At 40.9% G+C, this 21,921-nt stretch overlaps 2 protein-coding genes across 3 annotated transcripts in view; one reads left to right on the forward strand and one right to left on the reverse strand.

Annotated features, from left to right (window-relative positions):
• Window positions 1–1,965: 1,965 nt before the first annotated feature.
• Window positions 1,966–14,357, forward strand: LOC306824262 (protein NLRC3-like). The gene is made up of 12 exons (XM_079344340.1): window positions 1,966–2,018; window positions 4,980–5,119; window positions 5,304–5,393; window positions 5,491–5,577; window positions 6,158–6,265; window positions 7,081–7,135; window positions 8,015–8,231; window positions 8,417–10,214; window positions 10,303–10,476; window positions 11,010–11,171; window positions 11,293–11,339; window positions 11,579–14,357. Exons 2-12 carry the CDS (start codon window positions 5,031–5,033, stop codon window positions 12,109–12,111), a joined length of 3,360 nt encoding a protein of 1,119 aa, XP_079200466.1. The 5' UTR covers window positions 1,966–2,018; window positions 4,980–5,030; the 3' UTR covers window positions 12,112–14,357.
• A 262-nt stretch (window positions 14,358–14,619) lies between these two features.
• LOC306824505 (uncharacterized protein) overlaps window positions 14,620–21,921 on the reverse strand; it is a 30,270-nt gene continuing 22,968 nt past the window's right edge. For both annotated transcript variants that reach the window (XM_079344684.1, XM_079344683.1), the window contains exons 3-11: window positions 20,608–20,973; window positions 19,949–20,302; window positions 19,840–19,857; window positions 18,981–19,044; window positions 18,849–18,892; window positions 17,752–17,902; window positions 17,548–17,661; window positions 15,945–16,012; window positions 14,620–15,383 (exon numbers count right to left, since the gene is read on the reverse strand). In XM_079344684.1, the coding sequence (XP_079200810.1) occupies window positions 15,360–15,383; window positions 15,945–16,012; window positions 17,548–17,661; window positions 17,752–17,902; window positions 18,849–18,892; window positions 18,981–19,044; window positions 19,840–19,857; window positions 19,949–20,302; window positions 20,608–20,973 (1,203 nt within the window). In that variant the 3' untranslated portion in view covers window positions 14,620–15,359. The remainder of the gene's footprint in view (window positions 15,384–15,944; window positions 16,013–17,547; window positions 17,662–17,751; window positions 17,903–18,848; window positions 18,893–18,980; window positions 19,045–19,839; window positions 19,858–19,948; window positions 20,303–20,607; window positions 20,974–21,921) is intronic.

Raw genomic sequence — 21,921 nt, forward strand, 5'->3', positions numbered from 1 at the left:
GTTTCCTCAGGCCTACCTGTGTGTGGCTGCCTTTATATTTTTATATCTATTTTACATCTGGTCTGCGCAGATGTCTCGACAGTTAGGTTAATATTTACTCATGTCTAAATAACACACTGACAAATTAATGAGAAACTAATTTAGAAAACAGACTTTGAGAGTAGATATTTGTCACATTACCTTTTTGGCCCCTGGCACGTCGACTGCAGCCTGCAAAGAGAGAGAGAGAGAAGTGAAAGTAGAAAGTGCTTCAAACAGGAATGACTGTTCTTCCCTCCGTTTTTTCAAATGGCGGGTGATTCCCAAAGGACGTGGAGTGAGGAGGTTACATTACAGCCTGCCTTTCAAAATAAGAGCTGCCGACACAGGCTATACACTGCTTTAACAGGTAACTCAAATAACATAATAAAATAGCTTACATTATTATTATTATTATTATTATTGCTTTGGATTTTAAACACATAATATGTAAAATCAGCCGATGATGGAGTCATTTTGCAGAACATAAAATTTTTAAGGCGAACGTGTGATACATTAATTATGGCAGTTATCCATATTAATGATTTAACAAAAAGTCTATATCTATATATTTGTATTTTAAAGAGGAACACAAAATACAAATGTCAGTGTAAATCTTTTGTTGACTCAAACACACTCGATAACTCAAGTTATTCTTCAGTCCTTTTAAAATGTTACATTTAGTCCATATGAAAAAAGAGAAGAAAAAAGAAAGGAGTTCGGTTTGATAAATGGTAAATGTAAAAATATATGTTGGGGATGTCAAGTATAGTGAAGATCCTACACCTCTTCGGACATATCGTGGTCATATTCATATTGATTTGGCTATTGTTATTGTTGTTTTTTGGGCCAACAAACTTTAAACCAGAAGCTGAACATTAGCAAATGTTGCAGTAGTAAACCTGTAAGGGGACCAGGGGCCCATCTGACAGCACTCACTCTTGCTGTCCTGCTATGTGTGGCTTAAATTCTTTAACCAACGCTTTCACTGAAAGTCACCAAAGAAAAATGAAAAGGGATTTTCTGTCTGGTACTGAAAAAAGAAAGAAAGAGGAAAACAAGTAAATCCTGAGGAAGTGGCAGGCAAAATGATGATGCACGCTGGCTGGAGGGGCCCCAATGAATTGTTTCCTATAGGGCCCCAACAGACTCTAGATTCACCACTGGGCTCAAGTTGTCTGAGCTCGACATCCCGTGAAGGGAAAACCCTGACCTGCATTAAACACAGCAGAGCTTTAGGCTCCTTTTATTTATTTTACAAACATATTCTACAACACACATTCAAATAGTCACATTAATTATGTATAAAACAGCCAGTTATGTTTAACATGTCATCATATTTTCATCAATAAAAATGAATTAGTTTAATTCACATCATTTTAAAAAGAAACAGCTGAACAATCAAACACATACGGCCTTTTAAAACAAGTTAGAAAACGTAAATGTCTGTCACAACGTAACATACTTTTTTTTTTTAAACAGAAAGGTTAGACCGTTTAAAATGTTGACAGGTTATTTTTAAATCTCTGCTTCTCCTTCACCTGATGTTTCTGGAGGTGCATACCGCCACCTACTGTACAAGAGTGTGTATCACCATGTCTCTTACCTTCCTTGAGATTTTAAATTCTACCTGCATCTGTTTCTTCTTCTTAAGGTAAGAATCCAAGGTCCAAATCTAGTCTAGGCATTATTTTTTTTAACTTCTCCTTTTGTTCCTGCACTTCTCATTTCATCAACCTTCCTTTGGATTCAGTTAAACCAGCGTCTTTTCCTTTCTTCCTCCTTCTGCTTCTTTTGCATAAAAAACAAAACAAACATAATCTCACCTCATAATCTCATATCAGATTTACCTGCTGCTTCAGGGACTTTCCAGGGTTTGGGAGGTGAAAGAGGCGTTAGACATAGTTCGCATGGACCGCCCTTCTTTCACTTCTGCTTCTGTGTGTAGGACGAATGACTCATCAGCACCGCAGAAGAAGAGTCTTTAAAGTAAGGCACAGGTAAGAAACGGGATCAGATATATCTCTGTTTGTTGTTCAGTCGAGAAGTGCTCTCTTACCCACTTTTATCAACCTCTTCTCTTATAAAAACTGTTCATTTGAAAGCGGAAGTGCAGCGTTAGTGGTCATTTAATCGTTGCTAAATAGGCTACTTCCTTGATGGACGGTAACAGATGATTCAACATATTCCTACAAATAAAACGGCAGATTAAAGTGACAATACAAACCTTCCTGAACAGAGTCAAATGTTATAACAACAGTCTTTGTAATTATAGGCTGCTCCTTTTTAAAGTGTGATGTGGCGAGATCAACAGTTAATGAAGAGCAGAATTCACCTTCTGTAGCATTAATGTTATTTATGATGAGCAGCTGTGACAGATCACATATTCAAAACAGTGTGGAGTTCTGTTGGTCAATGTCTAACTCTTCTCAGAGAGATAAATGTCAACGTCAAAGTCATAAAGTCAACATCTGTATTGATAGTCTGTTCCTGTCAGCAGCAGCAGCAGCAGGAGGAGCTAAATGTGAGAATAAAAGGTAAAAGTACCTGAGAAAGAAAAGAGTCAAATGCTGAACAACAACAACCCGTGCAAACTCAGCCAAACACAATACAACATGAAGGTTTCCAAAACAAAGGAAAAATAAGGGCTTATCTTTGTTTTTAAGTAAAGGAGAAGTTAGACAAGCACAACTTGTCGAACAGGAAATAAAAATGTAAACAATTTTTTTTCAAGAGACGAGAGGATTAACAAAAGAGGTTTTATATTCAGAAGTTCACAGCATAAACGGACACACTCGCAGGTATGTTACATGACGTTTATATGATTAACTATCAGACGGCAGGCTGTAATGTAACAGAACTTTATTGGTCTTTAGTTAAGTGGAGGAATATTCAGATCTTTATATTTAATCTGAGCATACCAGAGTTTTTCTGGTGTGGAGCTGATATGTGTGGAGCAGTGTCACTGTAACAAACAGGAAACTGTCCTGAGTCTTTTTAGAGAAACTTGTTTTTTTAGCTGATCTAAGCAATAGGAAAGGAAAGAGCAGCAAGAATTGCAAGAGTAAGTACTTCTTTCAATTTCCATATTACTGTGCTGCAGAACTTAAAGAAGCAACTCTGAAACCTTGTGTTTATAATGGGTACTGCAGTCTTGATAAATATTAAAATATTAAAGCGCTGTCTCCCCCCCTTCAGTGTTTAGCCAGCTCTGCATGTGGTGGACACTGTAGCTTCAGTGTTTAGCCAGCTCTGCATGTGGTGGACACTGTAGCTTCAGTGTTTAGCCAGCTCTGCATGTGGTGGACACTGTAGCTTCAGTGTTTAGCCAGCTCTGCATGTGGTGGACACTGTAGCTTCAGTGTTTAGCCAGCTCTGCATGTGGTGGACACTGTAGCTTCAGTGTTTAGCCAGCTCTGCATGTGGTGGACACTGTAGCTTCAGTGTTTAGCCAGCTCTGCATGGGTCTGTAAAGCTTTCTGCGTTCTAACCTCTCTCCATGTTTCATCTCCAACATTGATCCTAGTTTGAGCAGCTTTCTGCTGCTGGAGCTTATTAGAAACATGCAGAGGCTTTTTAGCTCGGGTACAATCACTTCTATCTGAAGCAGTTCCACTGCCCGCTTCCATCGCTGCAACACCTGTTCACCTGATAACTGCTCTCATATCTGGCAAACCCAGGGGCGTCCAAAGCCCCGCCTACCTTCTCTGGTCCAATCAAATCCAGAGCATTCAGGAGCAGAATCTAAAGTTAGAAGGAGGACATACTGGCTGCTGCATTGTTGTCAGAGAAGCTTCAACACAGCAGGTTTCCTTCATGATCACAGAGGAGGAGAGCGTCATCATCTCACTCTCTACACAGCTCACTGATTGAACCTTTAAAACCTTTATCCAGCTCAAAATACATGGCTTTTAATCAACCAATCAATCCGTTGTTCATCTCGCAAACGGAGAAGCTTTATGTTACTAACTACTGGTAAAGAAGTTAAGGTCAGCTCTAACTTTGTCACGTTATCTTTCACTGCTCATTTTGTCCAACTCAGAGTCCAATCGTTAAAGAGTTCAAAGAAGCGGTAAAATCTCCACTCGCAATGGCTCAATGTTTGAAGTAGTTTGCAGCTACTTTTGTTTTTTACATGACATTTATGAGATTGAGAATTTCTTCATTATTAACTCTACATAACTCAAAGGAAACGATGATTTTGTTTAAAGGCCGGTTTCTGTATAGGCATATTTGTATCTATTTCTTTTCATGTTTTTATCATGGCTCAAACCGTGGTGATATTTTTCAGGCATTTTTTATTCATAAGATCACATTTCTAATTTAACCTCGTAACAGAGGACAGCTAAAGATCTAATTTTATCCTCATGTTCACCTTTCATGTCGTCAGTCTGTGAAACCTATAAAAAATCTTTGTATGATGTGCATCTCAAATATCTATGGCGTCAGTATAAACTCAGATTTCAGCCTCTGCATGCGACGGTTCATTTCAGCTGCTGTCTCTTTAAGGCCCCCCAATCCCACATGCCCACATTCCTCTGATTGGCCACCTCTCTGGAAGCCTTCAGAACGCTGCAGGGCTGCCAGGGGAGGGCTCCTGTCTGTGCTGATAGAAGACAGTCAGAGGTTTCACCAGCTAATGTAGAGGCTTAAAGACGTCTCGTGGCGTGATTTGCAGAACAAGCTGTTGAGCAGACTCATCCTGGGAACACTCCAACCTACGTTTACCTCATGATCTGAAACTTTGCCCTCATTTAGTTTGGACATCCAGCATTGTAAATATATGTGAGTTTGATGGGGATCAGAAGAATAGGTCAACTTTAACCTTAAAGGCAAAATGCCCCACCTTAAACCTTATATAGGCATTAAAAGTACAGGAGGATCAGATTTTTTGTCAGCAAACTTTTTAAAAATGTACAGGACAAGATCAGCAGAAATAAATAGCCCGGTTTTGTCCACAGGTCATCACAAGCTAATGTTCCTCGCTGAAGCTTTAAAGTAAACATTCGACCATGAGTAAATCTGAACAGGAAGGTGAGAGGGTCCCGTCCTCCAACACCACTCAGCGTGAGGAAGATGACATCCCGATTTCACATGAGAGGTAAGATAAAGAAGTCCAGAAGTCGATGAATTAACTTTCTTTCGGGCCAAGTAACCATTAGAAGGTGTGCAGGTTTTGCCCCTTTTAAAGAGCTTCATTACTCAGCCTGCCCTAGAAGTCACTGCTTGCCTCTCTCCCCTTCTCTCTCTCTCACTTTCTTTTGTAAATGCAACACTTCTTTCAGGACTTGGCAAGAAACCGAAGATTCTCCTTTTCCAAGTGGTGTGTCCTTAAGGAGCGACATGTCCATTGGGGAGCCCATTTATTTCAAGGGGTACAATTCAATTGCAGAGTCCACAGAAGTTTTCAAGCACTTTTTTTTTAATTTTTTTTTTTATTGTCTTTATATCTCTTAATGCTCCACATTAAAGGTCCACACGGAAAGGAAGTTCTTCTGTACTCACCAATTTGTCAATAAAGAGCAACATGTCCATTGGGGAGCCCATTTATTTTAAAAGGTAAGATAATTTTAGAGTAAGTCTCTTAAACTGGATGGATTTTATTTCTTTAGTTTAATTTATAAAAAAAATTATTTTAGGACTGAGCAGGAAAGAAACGATTCTCCTGTTCCAAGTGGTGTGTCCATAAAGAGCGACATGTCGATGGGAGAGCCTGTTTGTTTCAAGAGGTATGATCAGTCTCTCAAAGTGTTGGCACAAATGGATTTTTATTTCTTGATTTTTTTATGTACTGTGTAGTTTTTAGTGTATTGTTTGGACCTTAATTTGCTTGTCCTAATGTAACAGGGTCATATGCTATTCTTGTATTTTACAGCTGCAACACTTGAATTTCCCCACTGGGGATTGATAAAGGATTGTCTAATCTTATTTTATATTTTATAATAATGCGTTTTATTTTAGGGCGGAACAGGAAAGAAAAGATTCTCCTGTTCCAAGTGGTGTGTCCATAAAGAGCGACATGTCGATGGGAGAGCCTGTTTGTTTCAAGAGGTATGATGTAATTTTAGAGTAAGTCTAAAAGTTTTTGCACAAATGGATTTTATTTCTTGTGCTTTGTTAATAATATATTTTATTTTAGGACTGAGCAGGAAAGAAAAGATTCTCCTGTTCCAAGTGGTGTGTCCATAAAGAGCGACATGTCGATGGGAGAGCCTGTTTGTTTCAAGAGGTATGATGTAATTTTAGAGTAAGTCTAAACGTTTTTGCACAAATGGATTTTATTTCTTGTGCTTTGTTAATAATATATTTTATTTTAGGACTGAGCAGGAAAGAAAAGATTCTCCTGTTCCAAGTGGTGTGTCCATAAAGAGCGACATGTCGATTGGAGAGCCCATTTTTTTTAATCGTTCAAAGTGAGTCAACAGACATTTTTGACACAAATTCTCTTTTAACGTAAGAATGTGCAACTTTTTGATCCAGTAGATGTCATCCTTGAGCTCCAGCATTAAACCAAAACAAACCATCCTGAAGCCTCCGCTGTCCTGCAGAGACACGCCTCCACCCCCTCCCCTCGCGTTCACACAACAGTTATTAATGGGACAAACCATAATTAGGCAAAATTAAGGCAATTTCCCTGCCTATGGCGTGTTAGTAGGCTAGTGATTGCAAGATAATGTTAGCGCGCTTTCGTTAGCATGTAGCTTTATATTGTATAAATTGACAAAGAATGAGCGTGATCTAAAAACTCTTCATCCAAATAATGAGTGAGCATGATCTTCTTCTCTCTAGTCCTTTACTAAAACAGCGGGAGGGGAGGAGCCGGCCGTCCATATAAACCTGCTCTAAACACGGCTATGTTCTAATGATGCATTTAAAGAGGATATACTTAATGTATGATTTAATTAGTAAAATGTAGCAAATTCTTCCTTTTAAGGTTATAAATATTATATAACACCAATCAAACACATATTTCCTTGGTTGTTTTAATCTTGAAGCCCAATGTTTTAGTTATAAAAGCACTTCTTTGTTTATCTTTTGTAATGATTCAAATTTTTTTCACAGAGTTCACAAAGAGGCTTTCAGCGAAAGTAAAACAGACTTGGGCTCCATATTCAAGGTGTGTACTGTAATGTAGTTACCATTTAACATTTGGAAAACAGAAAAAATATACTGTAGTTTGCCTAAAAGACATGTAAAGGTCTTCTACAACATTTAGTCAAAGGTTGTTTTTTTTAATTTAGTGGAGTTTTGAGTTGATCACACAGCCCCCCTTAAGCTTAAATGTTTAAATAATAAAAACTTTAATATGTCTCTTATGTCATTGATAAACAGAATTAATAATAATGGGCCCAACACTGATCCCTGTGGGACACCACACCATAATGCCCAAGCAATTAGAGCCAAACTCTTTATTTTCACAAAGTGCTTCCAAAATAGCTTTTGACCCTCTTAAGACAACCCACTATCTTTCTAGTTTATTGACTAACATTTTATAGTTAATTGCATCAAATGCTTTTTTTAGGTCAATAAATACACCAACTGCGTGTTTCTTATCTTCGAGGGAATTAGTTTTTACTTTCACGAGTTCTGCTAGAGTAAGTGATGTTGACCTTTTTTTAAGAATCCATACTGATTGTCAGAAAGTAAGTTGTATTTCTCTATGAAATGTTCCAGTATGCTAATTAAAAGTCATTTTATGGTTTTGGAAAATTGTGGGAAAAGCAAAACAGGTCTGTAATTTGAGAATTGATGTGTGTCTCCAGTTTTATTTAACGGTATGACCTTTGCTACTTTCATTAGATTTGGAAATTGTTAAGTTCTCTGCAGAGCACCTCTTGAAACAGACTCGAGCACAGTGCCAGAGTACAGTTTGTGTTCACACTGATCAAATGATTTGGACTTTGGGGTAAAGCGTTCTCGGATCCGGGCCCGGGTTCAAAATATAGAACCTCTCTTATTCTAAATGGAAAGTCATATAAATATTATTTAATTTCAGGTTCTGGAGGAAAACATTGCTGCTTTTGTGAAGGTTGAGCTTAAGAAGTTTGAAAAGGCTCTGAGCGCAGATTACCCAGAATTCTCAGGGGATCAAAATAGAGAAGGAGAGATGACTGATGAGCTGAGCTGGAGCAGCAGAGAGGCACTTCTGAAGATCACACAGGAGTTGTTGAGGACAATGAAGCTGGAGGACTTGGCCACTTCTCTGCAGAACAGTAAGAGGCCTTTAATTACTGCTGAAAATAAACAAGAGTAAAACATGTCAACAAAGCGGATCATATGGTTTCATTAATTAATTCCACAAATGTTCGTTAAACAGTCTAGTGTTAACCTTTGAAACTTGAAGGATAAAACCATAAATGTTCGCACATTCACAATTGTGCTGTCTTTTACCTTGTAGGAATTCTTGCTCCAGTTTGCCGTAGTAACCTTAAATCCAGCCTGAAACAAAAGTTTCAAAACGTGTTTGATGGTATTTATGAGGAAGGCTATCCAACTCCTCTGAATGAGATGTACACAGAGCTCCACATCACTGCAGGAGGGACGTCAGAGGTCAATTATGAACATGAAATCAGACAGGTTGAAAAAACATCCAGGAAAGGATACAGACCGGAGACAGCTATTCAGTGCAAAGACATCTTTAAGGCTTCACCTGGACCAGATAAACGGATCAGAACCGTGCTGACTAAAGGTGTAGCTGGCATTGGCAAAACAGTCTTAACACAGAAATATACTCTGGACTGGGCTGAAGGCAAAGCAAACCAAGAGATGCAGTTCACCTTTCCATTCACGTTTAGAGAGCTGAATGTGCTGAAGGAGAAGAAGTTCAGTTTTTTGGAACTTGTTGAACACTTCTTCTCTGAAGTCAAAGAATCAGGAATCTGCAAGTTTCAAGAGTTCCAGGTTTTGTTCATCTTTGACGGTCTGGATGAGTGCCGACTTCCTCTGGACTTCACCAACAACCAGATCCTGACTGATGTCAAAGCGTCCGCCTCGGTTGACGTGCTGCTGACAAGCCTCATCAGGGGGGCAATGCTTCCGTCTGCACACATCTGGATAACAACACGACCTGCAGCAGCCAATCAGATCCCCCCTAAGTTTATTGACACAGTAACAGTGGTCAGAGGATTCACAGACCAACAAAAGGACGAGTATTTCCAAAAGAGATTCAGAGATGAGGAGCAGGCCAGCAGAATCATCGCTCACATCAAGACATCCCGAAGTCTCCACATCATGTGCCACATCCCGGTCTTCTGCTGGATCACTGCTACAGTTCTGGAGGACGTGTTGAAAACTAGAGAGGGGCCAACTCTCCCAAAGACTTTCACTGAGTTGTTCAGCCACTTCCTGGTGGTGCAGTCCAAAATGAATAGAATCAAGTATGATGGAGGGGCTGAGGAAGATGCCAACTGGAGTCCTGAGAGTAAGGACATGATCATGTCTCTGGGAAAACTTGCTTTTAAGCAGCTGCAGGAAGGCAACCTGATCTTCTATGAATCAGACCTGACAGAGTGTGGCATGGACGTCAGAGAAGCTTCGGTGTACTCGGGAGTGTTCACACAGATCTTTAAAGAGGAGCGCAGACTGTACAAGAATAAAGTGTTCTGCTTTGTGCATCTGAGTGTTCAAGAGTTCCTGGCTGCTCTTCATGTCCACCTGACATTCTTCAACTCTGGAGTCAATCTGTTGTCAGAAGAAAAACCAAGATCTCTGTGGTCCAAATTGGTGGGTGTCAGTCCTGAAGCCTTTTACAAGAGTGCTGTGGACAAGGCCATACAGAGTCCAAAAGGACACCTGGATTTGTTCCTCCGCTTCCTTCTAGGTCTCTCTGTGCAAACGAATCAGTCTATCCTTAAAGGCCTGGTGACGGAGAGAGGGGACAGTTTACAACTCAATCTGCAAACAGCCCAGTACATCAAGAAGAGGATGAATGAAAATGTTTCCCAGGAGAGAAGCATTAATCTGCTTCACTGTCTGAATGAAGTGAAGGACTCTTCTCTGGTGGAGGAGATCCAACAGTCTTTGAGTTCAGGAAGTCTGTCCGCAGATAAACTGTCTCCTGCTGAGTGGTCAGCTCTTGTCTTCATTTTACTGTCATCAGAAGACAATCTGGACGTGTTTGACCTGAAGAAATATTCTGCATCAGAGGACGCTCTTCTGAGGCTGCTGCCAGTTGTGAACGCCTCCACTAAAGCTCTGTAGGTCAAACAACACATGTTGAATCAACTGGAAAGTACTACTTTAAATAGTCTCACAGTCTCCATTTTGCTTCTGATTCTTCTTTAGGCTGAGTGGATGCAGTCTGTCAGAGAGAAGCTGTGAAGCTTTGTCTTCAGTGCTCAGCTCCCCTTCCACTAATCTGAGAGAACTGGACATGAGTAACAACGACTTGCACGATTCAGGGGTGAAGTTGCTCTGCGGTGGACTCGAGAGTCCACACTGTACACTGGAGGTTCTCAGGTCAGTAGTGTTCAACTGATGACTATAAACGTGTATAAACGATATTGTTTCATCTCTCTCACATTGTCATGCTTCTACATGTATGCTGATGACACAGTGCTATATTGTTTTACTGATACTTAACATAGTGCGGTCAAGTCTTTGAACAATCTACTTTATATATCTCTTCTGACCTGAGGAACAACCTGGTATCCCCCCAGGTGGACAAAGACAAGTTAAGGTTTATTCTACTTACTTTTAGGGCTTTCACACTTGCAGAAAACTCCTGGAAAAACTCTTGATATTTGCCAGAGGAGCTGCATGTGTGAACCCAAACAGACCCTTTGTTTCATCAGACTTTAACCAGAGTTTGTCCTGCCAGACTTCAAGTATTTCATGAGTATTTCACGGCTCATGACCGAACATGCCTGTTGAGCTCTTCGTAGAACTGACTTTGACAAAAAGATACTTCCAACAGCAGTTCTAACAATAAAAGAAACGCACTCTAGTGTGTGGGGGGGAAATAAACCTTGTAAATGTGCCTGTGTTCCTAGACTGTCCGGCTGCCTGATCACACAGAAAGGCTGTGGTTTCCTGGCCAAAGCTCTGGGGTACGGTCACTGCCATCTGAAAGAGCTGGACCTGAGCTACAACGATCCAGGAAAGTCAGGAGTGAAGCAGCTTTCTTCCGGCCTGCTGAAACCGCAGACTCTAAGGTATAGTCAGATAAGTGTGTCTGTAGTTTGCTTAAGCTAGTCATGAAGTTGCATCCAAACCATTCAGGAGTAACATCCTTTGTTGTTTAAAAGAGCTGACGTGTTTTTCTTTTTGCATCAGGGTGGACCATGGAGGCCCACAGTCAATGAAACCTGGTCTAAGAAAGTGTAAGTTTTGTTGTTTAAAATGAAGGCTGTAGAGTAAAACGTAAAAATGTTCAATTGACAAAATATCAAGAGAAGGGTTGGCTAGTTGTGTACCAAGGACAGACAATCTCTCAGCTGTCTCTTTGAATGATTCCACATTCAGCCACCTATTATGCAAAAAATACTTTGATTTTGTCTTATCTGGAATTGTTACATTTTCACATAACTGCTCCTGACTTTAATTTTCCCATCTTCTTTAGACTCTTGTGAGCTCACACTGGACATGAACACAGCAAACAGAAAGATCGTAGTATCAGAAAACAACAGGAAGCTGTCAGTGGTCAAAGAGAAGCAGCTGTATCCTGAAGATCCACAGAGATTTTCATACTGGAAGCAGCTGCTTTGTACAAACCGTCTGACTGGTCGTTGTTACTGGGAGGTCGAGTGGACGGGAAACGTCTATATCGCAGTGACGTACGAAGGCATTAAAAGGAAGGGGGAGGGAGACGACAGCTGTTTGGGAAGGAATGATCAGTCCTGGAGTCTGAGCTGCTCTGATGAAGGTTACTCCGTGCTGCTCAGAAACATAAGAAGAACAATTCCCGTCCCTGTCTCAAACAGAGTGGGGGTGTACCTGGACTGGCCTGCTGGCACTCTGTCCTTCTACAAAATCTCCTCTGATGAAATGACCCATCTCCACACCATTGACACCACCTTCAGGGAGCCGGTCTGTCCTGCCTTCAGACTCAAGATGGACCCATTTAACGCATCAGTGTTTTTGTGTCAAATATAGACATTGGGCCCAGTCTTACACCAGCCAATGGAAGGTGTATGTTTCTGCTTTTTTAAAGACGCAGGACTTGGGTAAAAGATGGTCCTGTGTGGATATTTCAGGACGCACTTTGGCCATTCTGCTTGTTATGATCCTACTCTTCCACATTTGCTCCTGTTATATATCTGAGTTGTTGATGGGACAGGGCAATGGAAAACAGCAACATTGACATTGTGGGGTTACTGGTGACCCCAAAAGGTGAGGATGTGGTTTTACCTTTCCACGCTAAGCGTCCACATTGAGTAAACAGTAAATAGTTCTTGACACCATATCTGGTGTGTGTCTTAAAATGAGATTTTATTGTTGAATCATTATTTTGAAGCAGCATGTAAGTGATTGGAACATTGAGGTTCCTGGTTGTAAATGGGGCAATGATGACACAGTTTTTCCTGCTTTGTAAGTATTTGTTTTGCAGTTATATGGACTGAACAGTGTACAGAGAAGGAAAGTTGGGAATGAGAAGCAGGAATAAGGGCCACAGGTCGAACTGAAAACTGGGTCGTATGATTGGAGGACTTTAGTTTCCGTACACAAGGACCCGATCTTATGACCAGACCATATCGCCCTTTTCCTGCTTTCTAAAAGAGACTTTTTTTTTCAGACATTCAGTAGCATAAACAAATGCAGGATCAGAGTAGGGATCCCTAAAATTAAAGATAACTCAATGATTTTAAAACTTCTTAATCAAAGATATTAATCAAACTTTAAAAGTTTAAGATTCTGAACACTTTAAAAAATAAAGGAAAAAATACAAATAAATATGCAAAAAATACAAATAAATATGTGAAAAAAAATAAAGCTATAAAAAATATGTAAAAAAACGAGCTATGTTCTTCAGGTAGTGGTGATAAACCTTCAACACACTGTAACATGTTTTCCCATGAAAACCTTGCATTATTCACAAAAACAGGCTGGGAAATGTAGTTTCACTTTGCAGAATGTTAGTTGGCGTTAACTTGAATGTTGTCAGCCATGTTTTTCAAGTAAGCCACTCAGGAGCGTAGAGCGTAGTAAATATTAATGGACAGAGCTGGAGTGACATCAGCCAGTGGTTCCTGCATGTGAGCTATGCATCAAGTATGAATAACACGCATCGTTTTCAAACGCTCAAAACGGAGCCATTTTAAAATATTCACCCCCATGTGCCCATGAGGAAAATAACTAATCAGACCTATATTCGTGTTTTTTTGTATCAGGCTGTAAAGATGTTTATTTATGCTGTAAAAACTGCTTTTTTGGCTGGGGTGTGTTTGTGACTTCCTGTGTTCCTGGAGCTCCAACCTCTAGTGGACACTCGAGGAACTGCACGATTTTAAACTTTGATATCGGCTTTATTTTTTGCGTGCTCATGAGGAATCCTGGAGGACCCTCAGCACCTGCTTCATGCAGAGTTCAGACCTTTACCAACAGTGAGGAGGTTCACTTCTGATAATGAGCAGTTGGGTAGCTGAATGCATTGTTGCCATAACACTAATACCTTTAACTGTTGGACTTTGTGACTCATATCTCACTCACCAGTAAACGTAATGACACGAATGGGGGTTCTGTTTGAAACCTTTATATATGTTTCTTTGTGTAGTTTTTATGATGTGTATTGCCCACATGGACTTCTCAGGGAAGGGAAAGATTTCCCAGTCCAATCCAGAAACTTGTTCAGAGTGCATTTGCTGTTTTAGCCCTTTAAACAGTCAAATAGAGATTTAGGAAGAACTTTAAAACAACAAGCTTTAGAGAAAATAAATCCTCATGTCACTTTCTAAAATGTGCATTCATAATGCTAAAAGACAAGTTTGCAGTAGTCCTCGTCACACCCATGGTAGTCTAGTCTGTGGCTTATAGAGCCCTGAGCGTGAATAAAGTCTGCTGTTTACAAAACATCGCTTATATGGGGAACGGTAGACGACAAGGTCAGGACAAAATACACCTCAGATCAGGAAGGTTCTTGTTAAACTCCCTTTAAACGTGTACTTTACTGAGCCTTATACTCTAATTAAATAGCCCCAAAACATCTTAGATATACCCATCATGGTCCAGGGATGTGCACTGTAATTATGCGCCATAAATCTTTAAAAAACATGGTCAATCTTCTTTTCTTGATCTCTGAGAGGCTTTATGTCCACTCTGATGTGGAAAAAGTGTATGTACTCTGTTTTATAATAGACAATTGATGGAATAAAAGGCATTAAATGTACTCTTTCAAAACCTTATTTGATGTACTTTTCTGTTTCTTGTGGATTTCTGGACAACAGAACAAGTCATTCACAGTTTGGCCGTTTTTTGATCCAGTAGGTGTCATCCTTGAGCTCTAGCAGGAAACCAAAACAAACTGCTGTTTGGCCACGCCTCCTCCATACTGAAGCCTCCACACCACCAACCATACTTTACTTGCATTGGCATGGAGGAGTTTAGTTTAAGCGGTGGACAAAATTGTCCTTCAGTCGAGCAGCAATTGCCCGTGTCCCGTGTTGTGTTACCATGCTAATGTTAGCGCTCTTTAGTTAGCTGGTAGCTTCATGTAAACTGACACAGAATGATCTAAAAACTCTTCATCCAAATAATCAGTGAGTATTTTCTTCTTCTTGACTAAAGTAGCTTTTATACACAAGGGGAGGAGCCGTCCATGTAAACACAGCTCTGACAACAACACAGCCAGCAGGACTCCAGCTTCTCCCTCACTGTACACAGTCAGGACTCTGAGACATTTTTACACAGGAAATACTGGATTTTAATCACTTTATGTGTTTCATGTGGCACATTCCTATAATACCTCCTATGTAGACAACATATATGTAACACAATGAACAATTTGGCTTTGTAAGTAAACTACATTTGTCTTTTAGCAAAGAAAGTTCATTAATATGTTTAGAGAAGAGCATTTTTTAAGATTTGTTTTGGGCTTCTTGTGCCTTTGTTACATAGATAGGACAGTGGATAGAGACAGAAATCAGGAAGAGATAGTGGGGATTGATATGCAGGAAAGGAGCCACAGGCCGGACACGAACCCAGGCCACCCACGTTTAGGACTATAGCCTCCATACATGGGGACGTGCACACTAACCACTGCACCACCAGTGCCCCAAGAAGAGTAGTTTTAATGTAAGTATCAATTTGACAAAGAGAGTAGTTCCTACATGTTCTTTGTATTTTTGGTGGTCATTCGTTGAAAAACATTCCTCCTCAGCTCCATCAGCGCAGCACCTTTCCAGTCCTCAGAAGATGGCTGATTTGATGAACTAGAAGGGGAATAGAAGCATTTTACACAAATCATTTAAAACAAATGCCATAATACTTAAAAAATATTATAGGTGTCCCTAGTTTGTCTATAAACCGCCCAATGATGAGAAAAGACTTCTGCCTGCTCCACTTTTCAGAAAATGTGTGCTCAAACAGGCCGTTTGGATATTTTTCTTTCATGACATCACAAAGGGCAGTAGCCCCTCCCCCAGGTGGGTGACACTCCCACAGCTAGGTGTTTGTTCTGCCCTCTGAGTCTGCCTTCTCACTGTAAACAATAGGACATGGAGCCAGAAAGAAACAAAACACGTTTTGAGGAGCTCTGACACTTATTTACACTGAAGAAGAGGAGGAGAATATAGGTGGACAATAACTATGCTCCTGTTATTTTTCTTTTTTATATTCTCTCAATTATTTGCCATGTTTTTTTCTGAATGTCTTGGTACCTGTTTCTGTTGTTGCTGTATCCCTTAAATGTCAGTCCTCTAAAACAACATCATATCTTCCTGCTAACCCATGACCATTGCTTTAATGATATTATTAAAAACATTTCAAGTCACCTGTCTGAAGGAGAAGCTGGCCACCTTGCAGTCACACGGCAGATTGAGAAGTTGTGCCTGGAAGCGATCTGAGACAGAAGGCAAATAATTAGAACTCAAACAAAGGGAAATACAAAACCCACATATCCTGAAATTAACTCTTCATCATGGCAAAACCAAAGACTGTGATTGTAAACGGACAAAGCCTGAGTGATGTCAGCCATCTGTTCCTGCAGGGGCCTCTGGAGGCTCATGGGCAGCAGCCGCCATGATGGAAATGCTGTCTCAGCCTAACTTCCAGTCAACCCTATCCCTACCCTACAGGCTGAGAGCCGGAGATGAGGTGGGTTTTAAGCCTGCTGACAAACTGTTACATCGCTGTGCCAGCGATGACAATCACTAATCTGACCTATTTAATTTATTTGTATCATGCTGTAAACATGTTAAGTTGTGTTGTAAGAACAGCTTTATAGCCTGTTGTGTGTATGTGACTTCCTGTGTTCCTGGAGCCAACCTGAGGCAGACACTTGACAAACTGCAGGATGTGGCACTTCTACATTGGCTTAACTGTTGTGTATTGTGTATATTAAGATAAGATATTTTTATTGTCATTGTACAAGTGCAATGAAATATTGTTAAAGCAAGCCTATAGATGCCAAATAAAACATATACAAATATACAAAATACTATAACCAAATTTACAAATAATAATGATAATAATGATAATAATAATAATAATAATAATAATAATACAATGGATAAATAAAGCAGTATAACTAGGAAGTATGCAGTATAATATGCAATAACTTAAAATAATATACAATAAGACTGGAGGTTGTTGCTACAATCGAAATGTCGTACTTGCAGGGAAACAGTATAATAAATTGTATGGATGCTTTAGGCTTTGGTACAGAAGTTATCAGGTGAACAGGTGTTGCAGCGATGGAAGCGGGCAGTGGAACTGCTTCAGATAGAAGTGATTGTACCCGAGCTAAAAAGCCTCTGCATGTTTCTAATAAGCTCCAGCAGCAGAAAGCTGCTCAAACTAGGATCAATGTTGGAGATGCTTTTGAAACATGGAGAGAGGTTAGAACGCAGAAAGCTTTACAGACCCATGCAGAGCTGGCTAAACACTGAAGCTACAGTGTCCACCACATGCAGAGCTGGCTAAACACTGAAGCTACAGTGTCCACCACATGCAGAGTTGGCTAAAAACTGAAGTTACAGTGTCCACCACATGCAGAGCTGGCTAATCACTGAAGCTACAGTGTGCACCACATGCAGAGCTGGCTAAACACTGAAGCTACAGTGTCCACCACATGCAGAGTTGGCTAAAAACTGAAGTTACAGTGTCCACCACATGCAGAGCTGGCTAAACACTGCAGCTACAGTGTCCACCACATGCAGAGCTGGCTAAACACTGAAGCTACAGTGTCCACCACATGCAGAGCTGGCTAATCACTGAAGCTACAGTGTCCACCACATGCAGAGCTGGCTAAACACTGAAGCTACAGTATGCACCACACGCAGAGCTGGCTAAACACTGAAGCTACAGTATCCACCACATGCTGACCTGTGTGAGCATGTGTTGAACATATAAAAATACACATTTTGTTTGGATTACCTGAGAGGATCTGAAGTTTTGTGATGACCGCCACAAAGTCGTCGTATTCGATCCCGTTTCCGGTTCGATGGTCGCGCCACAGAGTCCTGAAGGGTCTTTCATCTATGTTAAAATCTGCATAAAGAAGATAAAGGATTTCCACTGGCTCAGTTCATGTTCATGTTATTATGTTGTTCCTGTCATATAAAAGCTGTAGTGTGTTACCGCGGGCAGACAGAGCTTTCTGCAGCTGGGTTTGAGTCACAGATGGAGGATTCCTACTCTCGTAGCTCTCCACGTACTCCCTCCTGACCGCAGCTACGTAGTGCTCCATTTTGAAAACCTCCACTGCATCCAGGTCTTCAGTTTTATCTGCCTGAAAGTCCTGGTTAAAGAGCTTTGTTTATAATGGCTGCAATTGTGTCTAACAAAGTAAATGAAGGTTGCTGCTGATGTAGGTAAGACACAAATAAAGCCTGTAAGGACATTTAGTTCCTGTGATCCTCTTTTCTGACCTTACAGTTTTATTTATCCCCTCATTACCTGCTCCCTCCAAAAGAAGATAAATGTCTTGATGAAGCGATAGGACTAGTATTGCCCATCCATCCATTGATTTTCTTCTGCTTGCGGTATCTGAGGTTGTGTCGGTGAAGGTTTTGTTAGGTGAACCAAATCAACCCAGACTCCCAACAACCCAGTTTTGTTTTCCTCCTGGGGGAGTCCAAGGTGTTCCCTGGCCAGATGGGATATATAATCTCTCCAGCATAGTCTGCAATCAGTTGGGCGTGCCTGGAAAACCCCTAAAGAGAGGCATCCAGAACAGATCTTAATCAGATGATTCACCTCTGTTGACACGAGGGTGCAGCCTGAATCCTGAGCTGCTCACCCTATCTCTAAGGATGTACCAAGAAATCATTCGGAAGTGAGGGTTGGACGAAAAAAAAATGGCAAACAGTAAATTAACTTATCCCATTCATGAACAATCACACGCCAACAATGAAATAACTTGGGTTTTGGTGTCTTGCCCAATGACGCTTCAGACATGTACAGCTGCAGAAGATGGGGATTGAAACCTTGACTTCTCCGGTTCAGAAACAACTAACTGCCGCCTCAATGATAGCGGCTCCAACTAGCTGCCCCAGTTAATCGAGAGCTTTGCCTTCAGACTCCCTCTTCAACACAACGGTTTGGTACAACGCTCCCATTACTCCCACCTCATGCTCCATCTTACCCAAAGCCACGAACAAGACCGTGAGATACTTCATCTCCTTCACTTGGTTAAAGAGGCAGAGGTCGAGCAGATGTGTTCAAGTGAAGGATACATCCATGAGGGTCACCAGGAGGTGAGCCGTCCTGAGAGACAGGGCTAAATTAGGGGAAGCAGAAATGATCAGTCGTGTTCAAACTTTCTCAGAGATTACAAACAATTTAGAATTAAAGAGGAATTAACCAACATCGTCCTCGAACAGAATATCCACCAGAAATCAGTTTAGTAACGACATCCTCAGCAGTCAGCGTCTGTTGGAAACAAGGACACGAGAATTTATTGCTTCACACAACATGCAATAAGCTGGTAAATCCAATTATGAAGCAAAAATGATAACTCCAATACATTTAACCAAAAAATATGTGTTTTTTTCTTCTGAAAAACAGTGTTGTGTGCTTCAAGCAGAACACAGTCCTAAAACTTTTCAACCACTCCAACCATCAATCTCATAAACTTGAAAACCTTGGCTTCATTATTTTTTTAAAAGCACAAAAAGTTTTTTTCGGACACTTGTCGATACACAGTGCCGGAGCGTGTCCAGGCTTTTATTTTTACTGTGGGGCAACTGGAGCACTGACTCGTGCAGCGTCAGCATAAAGTTTGTGGGTACGCTCATGAGAATAAAATCTTGCTTTTTTTATCCCTTTCTATCTCCACTATGTATATGAACCTGTGAGTAACACAATTTGGAAATATGTATAAAGTCTGATTTTAAACTACTGAAGTAAAATTACAAGTTAGATGTTGTGGAACAGTTTTTGAAAAAAGCAAAGTATGTTTTACACGTGAAAGTACAAACCGTGCAAACAGAACAGTTAGTTTTCTTAAAATCAGACCCCACATCATTTTTATATTGTAAAAAAAACCTCTTCATGCAGAGCCCCTCATCACAGCTTCCCAGCCTCAAACATGGCCGCTTGTGTTTGTTGAGACAGGCAACCACAACAGATCAATATCTATAAATATTATATCTTTAGATGTGTTTCTCAATAAAAACAAAACTTTGAACTCCACATTTTTTTTAAATACTTGGCAGAGTGACATACGTCGGGCCTGCTGTCCTCCTGTAAAGACAAGAAGACAAAGTCAGAAAATTGTTTCTTTTGATTTTCATCTCTCGTAATTATCTGGCCATTAGAAACATCAAGTTCTTACTGATATGCACATCTCCTCTGGGAACGCCTTACACTGCAGCTCCTCTGGCCAGGAAACGCCAAAGCTGCGCATCAAACCTTCGCAGCTTTGTTTCGCTCTCTCACAGAAGGACCTGCAGGGCTTCTGCACTTCCCCCGCCTCACACTTGGGGGCGTACACCGTACACACAAAGAGGCGGATGTCCACTGAGCACCATTTTTGCACAAAGGAGTTGAAGAAGGACATCTTCATCACCGCGTCTCTTTGGCTGGCGTGTCCCAGGAGGTTCGGCGTGATGGTCAGGTTGTAGGACAGACCCTGACACATCGGGATGGTGATGGGCTCACAGATCCCCCCGTTGCTGCCCACTCCATACTGAAACAAGCCACAGGTGCACACTGTCACTCAAAGTGTTCATTTTCTTTCGCCTGGTTGAGTGTCCTGTAATAAATGTGTGTGTTGCCTTTTAATGTGAACTCAGTAATTTAAAACACAAGCTAAAAAAAAAAGTGGTCATAATAAGTTAAAAAAGCAATGCTTCCTTCATGTCTGATCACATGAGGACCAGAGAATCAATGAACAAAGACACTGATGTTCAAATTGCCAAACAAACCTTCAAAATCGTCATCCAACAAATCAAGTCATGACATTACAGTGGAGTACAAACAGAGCAGACTTACACGTTCACAAGACTCGGTTGTAAATCTTTCACACTTGAGTTGTTCAGACCAAGTGAATCCGAACCTGTTCATCAGAGGTTCGCAGCTGGAGCGCGCCTGCTCGCAGAGCGTCCTGCAGGGAGGCTGAGGTCTTCCCGTCTGGCACTCAGGCGTAAAAACGGAGCACAAGAAAGGCTTCAGATGCGGGGAGCACTCCACCTGCACAAGCGCTGCAAACGTTTGTATCCCCAGTTCTACGTCCTTCTGATTTTCATGGCCGAGAAGGTTCGGCAGGACGGTCTCGGTGTAAGGCAGGCCGATGCAGAGAGGCACCGAGATTTTCTGACACACTCCAGGAGGTATTGTTGGCAACACGAAGACTGGTCTCTGGAAAAGAACAAACACAGATAAACACAAGTAATTCAAGCCTGATGTTTGTCACAAGAACAGACAGACAAAGAGCAGACAAGTGCCACAAGTATACCTACAGGATATATAGCCTACTTTATTGTCTGACTTTGACTTTGGGCAATCGTTTTGAAATGAAAACTTTTTCAAGCAGTTAAACTGGAAGGTAAGTGGAATCGCAGAGTAGGAATGGGAAGACATTCAGAGCATTTTACCTCATAAAAACTGGCACAAAATGTTTTGGTGAAGCTGCCAGTTTCAGAAAGATCCAGAGCTGGTTTTTGTAGCCCTTAAATTTCAATGTGAGAAAGTGTTTCTGTACTGCAGTGATTCTCAGAGACGCCAAACAAATTTGAAATCTCACTTAATCTTTTTAGATTTATACTTGCCGTACACATTTGAGCCACACGAGGCGCCATAACTCGACCACACTCCACCCTAATAGTTGAGTCATTGAGAGTCTGAAGTTAGCGACGAGAAATAGATGCTTGGCTAATTAAAAAAGAAAGAACCAGCTAAAAAACAGACTGCAGCTAATTCTCGCCAAGCTACCGCCTGCGAAGGAAGCTAGCATACGAGTGGGCGTGAACCAGAGCCCGCTTTGCAAATAATAGTCAAAAAGCTAAAGAGCAGACTGCAGCTAATGTTCAACAAAATATGGTTAACAAATTGGGTCGCGATGGTTTGTCATTTTTTAAAAACCAGAAGAAAAGTTTGAGAAGCACTACTGTACTGTGACCATCATTTTAAAACTTCAAATCGGGACTCTTTAAAATCGTAAAATCAAAACAACATGCTAAATTCTGCTGTCAGAACAGACCTTTAAATATAAAGTGTGTGTGGGACTTCTGGGTCTACTGGAGCCAGCTCCTAGTGGACACTCTGGGAACTGCAGTTTTTTTTATTTCTTTCACCTCAGTGTTGGCT

This window comes from Symphodus melops, assembly GCF_947650265.1.
Source record: "Symphodus melops genome assembly, chromosome: 5".
In the NCBI taxonomy this organism is placed as follows: domain Eukaryota; kingdom Metazoa; phylum Chordata; class Actinopteri; order Labriformes; family Labridae; genus Symphodus; species Symphodus melops.

Coding starts and splice junctions, on each gene's coding strand:
- LOC306824262 (XM_079344340.1), top strand. CDS start 5,031: ATGAGTAAATCTGAACAGGAAGGTGAGAGGGTCCCGTCCTCCAACACC. Junction 6,266..7,080: donor AGGTATGATGTAATTTTAGA/GTAAGTCTAAAC, acceptor TTTTTTTCACAG/AGTTCACAAAGAGGCTTTCA. Junction 10,477..11,009: donor TGTACACTGGAGGTTCTCAG/GTCAGTAGTGTT, acceptor CTGTGTTCCTAG/ACTGTCCGGCTGCCTGATCA.